At 46.1% G+C, this 6,000-nt stretch overlaps 1 protein-coding gene across 3 annotated transcripts in view; it reads right to left on the bottom strand.

The window, feature by feature from the left end:
* Window positions 1–374: 374 nt before the first annotated feature.
* Window positions 375–6,000, bottom strand: part of KIAA0430 (KIAA0430 ortholog) — a 34,629-nt gene continuing 29,003 nt past the window's right edge. For all 3 annotated transcript variants that reach the window (XM_006892673.1, XM_006892674.1, XM_006892675.1), the window contains exons 21-26: window positions 4,805–5,035; window positions 4,216–4,428; window positions 2,816–2,876; window positions 2,612–2,737; window positions 1,463–1,633; window positions 375–607 (exon numbers count right to left, since the gene is read on the bottom strand). In XM_006892673.1, the coding sequence (XP_006892735.1) occupies window positions 375–607; window positions 1,463–1,633; window positions 2,612–2,737; window positions 2,816–2,876; window positions 4,216–4,428; window positions 4,805–5,035 (1,035 nt within the window). The remainder of the gene's footprint in view (window positions 608–1,462; window positions 1,634–2,611; window positions 2,738–2,815; window positions 2,877–4,215; window positions 4,429–4,804; window positions 5,036–6,000) is intronic.

Raw genomic sequence — 6,000 nt, 5'->3', positions numbered from 1 at the left:
GGAGTAAAACCACTTCCTTCTCGCTGAGTACCTGCTGCCTTCTTCTTACGGAAAACCGTTAACCTTCATCATAATTAAAAAACATTCAGTACAATGTATTAAGGATTCTTTCACAAACTGCCAGAAGTTTTGCAAGTCATGGGGGCAGAGGGGAGAAGAACATCAGCTCACAGCTGTGCTCTGTGTAAAAAGAAACCAGACCACTCGGGAAATCCATCTAAAGATGAAGTGAGCAGCTTACAGGGGAACTTGGTTAAAACAGAAAAGGATATGCATTTGTTGTGTTTTGTGTTTGTTGTTTTTTGTTTTGTTTTTTTTTTAACCCACTTTGTGTGTAGAATCAGTGTTTTCCCATTCTATGTTCAAAATGAGAGTCAAAGCTTGGTTACAGGTGCAAAGGAGAAGTTGGCAGCCAACTTGACTCTGTTCTTGGGTTGTTTCTTGGCTGGGCTTTCTACAGGATCCTTGCCAGGGAGCGGCTCTGGGGCTTCTGGGGATGGGTCTGGAGGTACCAGGGCAGCTGCTGACCTGGAGTCAGTGGTCACTCTTTCATTCTTTATTGGTACTGGAATTTCTATGTTTTCTTCTTGGTGTAAAATCATAATTTCTGTAAACACAGGAAGGCAAGCAAATTAGATTCCAGGTCTTCTAAGTGTGCTGGTTCCAGTTTTGGTGTCCTATTTTCTCAAAACGTAAATTTTTAATAATGCTGAACGTCACATCTATGCCACACTTTGTTACAAGATGTATGTGTGGTCCAGAGTTTATCACATAAATTCCTACATACTTAGTTCTCCTCTTGATTTCAAAGTTTCTTTGGTTTTGGCTCAGACAAATGTGGACTGTGTGTTTCCACTTTGGATTGTATGCCATGCCTACTTAAGTACTTTGTCTAGTAAGTAAGGACCCACATGCAAGCCTCACAGATATTCTGATCATCAGGGACCACAGCGTCAGGGAGGGCCTGGCCTGTTCCATTTACAGAGGAACTAAACTATGTGGAGGGAATGCCAGGGAGGAAGGAGGACACTGCATATTGAAAATATGGCCCTGAGAAATCCTGCTTCCTGCTCACACCCTCACACAACCCTGGCCCTCCCTGCTTCCTGCTCACACCTTCATACATTCCCAGAACCCTTAGGAGTCATTCCACTCTGGGTCCCAGCCGGGGTTGTATCACGTATTTGGTGACGGGGTATCTGAGAGCCCCTGAGCCTTTAAGAAGAGTAGAGAGAGAACAACAAAAGGCTGGAAGGCACTTTACACACTCCCCCATGGCTTCAGCAGAACCTGGCCGTGTCGACCCTCCACTGCTCCCTTGCTCCATGCTCCTCTAGCACAGGCATTTTTAAGTTGAAAAGGTATTCTTTCCCCAACCCTGATCAAACAGTCACACCAGTGGCACTACGGTTTTCTTTTTAAACCCACAAGGAAAATCCTGGCAATAATATTTGTATCCTACCAGAAGGCTCTTGAGGGTGTTCCTCAAACTGAATGAGATCGGCAGGCTGGAGGATGACAGGGTCTGGTCTCAGTTGAGGGGACGGCAGACACGAGGGGACAGGCTCACACAGGAGGTCGACAGGAGAGCTACTGGTCAGGCGCAGAAGCTCCTGCTCCATCTGGCTGGCACCTGGGCACAGAGGGCAGTGCAGGCTCTACCACACGTGCAGACACTGATTTTATAAATTACTACTTAACATGAGAGGAACTGGAGAGCAGGTAGGTGAACTAACTCCATCCCACAAGGACAAATACTGCAGAGGACCATTATTGTAGAATGAGTGTGAGAACCCAAGGAGAAGGGAAGCTTAATCATAGGGTCAGACAATTTGATGGGTGGAGGGATGGTTGGGTAAAGGAAAGGGGAAAGATCCGGTGTGAAAAACAATGTATATGAACTTTATGAACTTTGGATGTAAACCAGTATAAAACAAAATGGAAAAAAAAAATAATGGGGGAAAGAATAAAAGTCAAAAGCCAATAAATCAAAACAAACTCGGCTGACCACTGAAAGCTGTAAATCACACAAGAGCACATAAGAGGAGATTGTCCACACCTGTCTTTCTCTACTGAAGCATGTGGTGGAGTCGAACTGCCTGCCTCTGGTTTGGCAGCACAAATCCTTACACATGGGAAAGGGAAAAAACGGGAGAGGATGTAGCAGGTAATAAAACAAGCAGAGCTGAGACTGAGGAGCCCAGGCTGCCACACTGTGAAGCAGCCAGAGGGGATTACTGCTCAAGGCTGTGGTGAAGGCTGAGGGAGATGATGCACCTCAAGACGCCGTGTGCTGTGCAAAGCAGGGAACACAGTTCTCACAGAGAACAGTCAACACTGTATTGCAATCCCAGAGGCCCGTGGTTCGAATCCACCAGATGCTCTGCTGGAGAAGGAGGGACAATCTCCTCCTGTACCAGTCAGATCTGATTTGACAGTACACACACACACACACAAATAATTTTTTAAAATAATAAAAAAAAATAAAATGGGCATATTTAACTGCAATTCAGAGAGATGGTGTGCGACTGCCATTGCGCCCTTCCTCGACACCCCTCCAAGGCACTGTTCCTAGAATTTAACAAGTTTCACTTTCTCTTTCTTCACTTACCACTGTTACCAAGTCCTAGGTGGAGCTCTGCAGCTGTGTGAGATTCAGGCACCTCCAGGATCTGCTCTTTCTCTGGGAGCTGGCTCTCACTACTGGTAGAAGCCAGCCCGAGTAAACTCAAACGACCTGAGGACCAAGAGAACTGTCAGAGACACCGACAAGAAGCATGCTTTTAAGAGAACTGGGGAATGGGTGCTTACTTACTTTTCATGTCATTTTTTAACACTACGATTCTCTTGTGACCGTGTCCTTTTATCCAGACCACCTGCACACAAGAGAACTGCAGGTTAAGCAATGGAAAAAGGAAGAAGAACAGTCTTTTTAATTCAGGCAGTGTGTGACCTACTGGGTCTGCCTTGGACATAATCACACTCATTCAATCATTGCTGTAGAGTCGGGACTGATGCATAGCTGACCCTCCAGTGGGTTTCCATGGGCTGTAACTCACACTGGAGGGAACTGCCCATCTCTCTCCTGCAGAGTAGCTGTGGATCAGAACTACAGAGGTGCACCATCTCTGAGCCTGCATCCTAACTCCCTATAAGCTATACCATTTATAATTAATGCCAAGAAAATGTTTTCTACACGCATTATCTACTTACTTTTTAAAAAGCTGTTGTTGATTATCGTCAAGTCAAGCACGACTCATAGCGACCCTAGGAACAAAAGGCCTGAAGCCTTTCTCTAACTACTGTCCTTTATCAAAGTTCATAGAGTTTCCAGAGGCATGTTGTTTAGGAAGTGGATGCTACTCCTGCTTCCAATTAAAAAGCTGTTGTGATTCATAAAAATGGCCAACTGTACTGTTATAACAGAAACTTATGTCTATAGTACTTAGTCAACTCTGAGACATCATCATCACCCAAACAAAAGATGGGCCCACCAGGTTGAATGAGAACACCAGGGATGTATCTAGTCCTAGAACCACCCTATGAGACCAGAAGGGCAGGGATAACAGAAGGCAAGGACGGGGAGGAAGGATGGAAACAAGAACCACAGGGAGGAAATGGGAAGAATGCCGACAATGTGGAGACTGTGATCCGTGCCATTCAACAACCTGAGTGTGAAAAGCTGGTATACAAATCCATTTCATGAACTTTTAGTCAAACCACAATAAAAAGTAAGAAAGATCTATGACCAAATGTTATGTTTAAAAAAAGAAAACAAAACACTGTGCTGATCAAACCCGTGAGATTCAGCTTGCAAATAATCTTTTAGGAGTGCCCATTTCCTGCTTCATCATATGGCTGACCCCTCCTGCCTGGGGCCCACCCATGTCCTATTTCACTTCAATCCACCCACCAGGCACCACGCTGACCACCGTGATTGCCCTCACCTTCTGGGCCTGGACTGTCCTAACAACTGACACCTTTCTAGAAGCCAGGTCTGTGGGTGACTTGGCACATGAGCCTTTATCAAAGGTTTACAGAATGTAAAAGTGAGCAAAAGGAAAACGGTTTTTCTTATACCAACGGTCAGTCGGCTTTGCGAGGGTGCAAAGCCTAAGAGTGATTATTGTTATTATTCCAATTTCTTACCCCAGCTGACTCCACCAGGGACTCTTCAAGAAGATACCCTCCTCCCCAGGAAGTATGGACACCCACCTGAGGGATGGCTCCCAGGAGCTCCTCCACGCTCCCGTAGCCGTACAACTTGGGTTGCAGCGTTTCTCCGACATACTTGGCGTAGGCCACGGAAAATTCGTGGAGGAAGATCTGCTGGTAGTGGTAAGTGTGCAGTAAGGAACGCACGTTCTTCGCAAACAAATAGAGACTTGTGAGCTTCACGCATTCCTCCGTGTTCTCACTAGTGAAGACCTGGGCCAAAGGGAGAGCAGAGTGAGCAGCTTAGTGAGTGACTTCCTGCCCCGCCCCCAGGCAAGTGCAGGCCTCCAGCTGAGAGAGGAAAGGTGTGAGTGGGAAGCTTGAATGTCAGCTTCCACACTGACTTTCCAAGGAACGCTCTGTAAGACACCACCATTAACCTTCTGAATGTCCCCTCAGCTGTCAGGAGAGCACAGCTTTCGTCTTGCCTTTGTCACTCATTTGGGAAGGATTTCTTCACTTCTCGATGCCTAATGAGACCAACTGGTTTCAGTCACCCCTGGACCCTCTTCTCTACACACTGTACTTTCAGAAACTCACTTCGGCAATTTCCTTTACGGAGGCTCCCAAGAACCATCAGCCCATATACCTCAACTAAGTAAGGCAGACTCTTCAGAAGTTCCGTCAAAGTCAAGAATCCATATTCACAGGGGTTGAGAGGAACACTGTGCGTGGTTTCGTAATGTCTCTTGAGCTCATCAACAGAAATAAAGGTGGTTCCTTCCCAAGACATCAACAATACCAGCAGCTGGGCAGTGAGAGATCGAAGGGACTTTCGATTGATCAGCTGAATCTGTTTGCCAGATTCCATATCAGCAACCTGGAGGTGGGGGGAAGGAACAAGAATTCAAACCTTTCAGAACACGAGAGAAAGAATGCGAGTCCTACCAGGCTCAGCTATCTGCATCCAGTTCTCACTCGTAAACCAAAGTCAAGTGAGTGGGCTCGTTTTGGGCTTTGTGGGACAACAGCGCAACATATCAGACAAGACTGAAACAGAAATTCTTCCTTCACTCTCCGATCACTAATCAGAAACTTCCATCGATACTTCTCTTTTTTCTTAAGGCAGTAAGGATGAAGAAACTGCTACTATTCTCTATAGTTCTTTATTCCTTCTTTCCAAACCCTACTACAGAAAGGAGACAGACCAGGTAGCTGTCAGCCACTGGCCCAAGTTCAAAGTCAGGGCCTTCGTGTTTCTCTGCTCAAGGGGTAAGAAGTGTGTGCAGTCAGTACTCTCAGTTCCACTGCTCTACAAGGTCCAAGATGAGATGATGGTGTAGAACTGCTCGGATGACAGTGCAAGCTTTTTTTCTTTTTTTTTGCAAGTTTTTTTCTAATCCACGAACACTATCCACAAGCTGGGATTCTAATCTCTGACTTTCTATTTACTCCACAGCTGTTTCAGATTGTCAAGGAGACTTAAAGTTTATATAAAATCAAACAAAGCACACTGGGCGGAAAACCTCCAAACCTCTTTATTTTGTAAGGTTATCATTTGGGAAGCGAGAAGCAGGTGAACTAGGATATGGAGTCGGAGGCCCACAGAGTCATAGGCCCTGGGGAGGATGGGGATGCATCTGTGACCTGAGCTTCTCCTGGTATCCACGCTGATCAGGCCCTGGTAAGTGAAATAAGTATCTGCTATTCAGCCTGTTTTTCCAACGAGGACCAAAGCTCTTGAGTCCCCTTGGCTTGGACTGTCTGGGGCTTTGGGTTTTTAGAGGCAGAGAGAGGGTGGATGGCACCTGGGGAACCATCACAAGCCCAGGGTGTCTTTACCTG

Source organism: Elephantulus edwardii, unplaced genomic scaffold, assembly GCF_000299155.1.
Source record: "Elephantulus edwardii isolate Elephantulus edwardi_28Jun2011 unplaced genomic scaffold, EleEdw1.0 scaffold00117, whole genome shotgun sequence".
Taxonomy (NCBI): Eukaryota; Metazoa; Chordata; class Mammalia; order Macroscelidea; family Macroscelididae; genus Elephantulus; species Elephantulus edwardii.
Note: the sequence above shows the minus strand (reverse complement) of the source record. Positions and strands in the feature narration are given on the sequence as shown.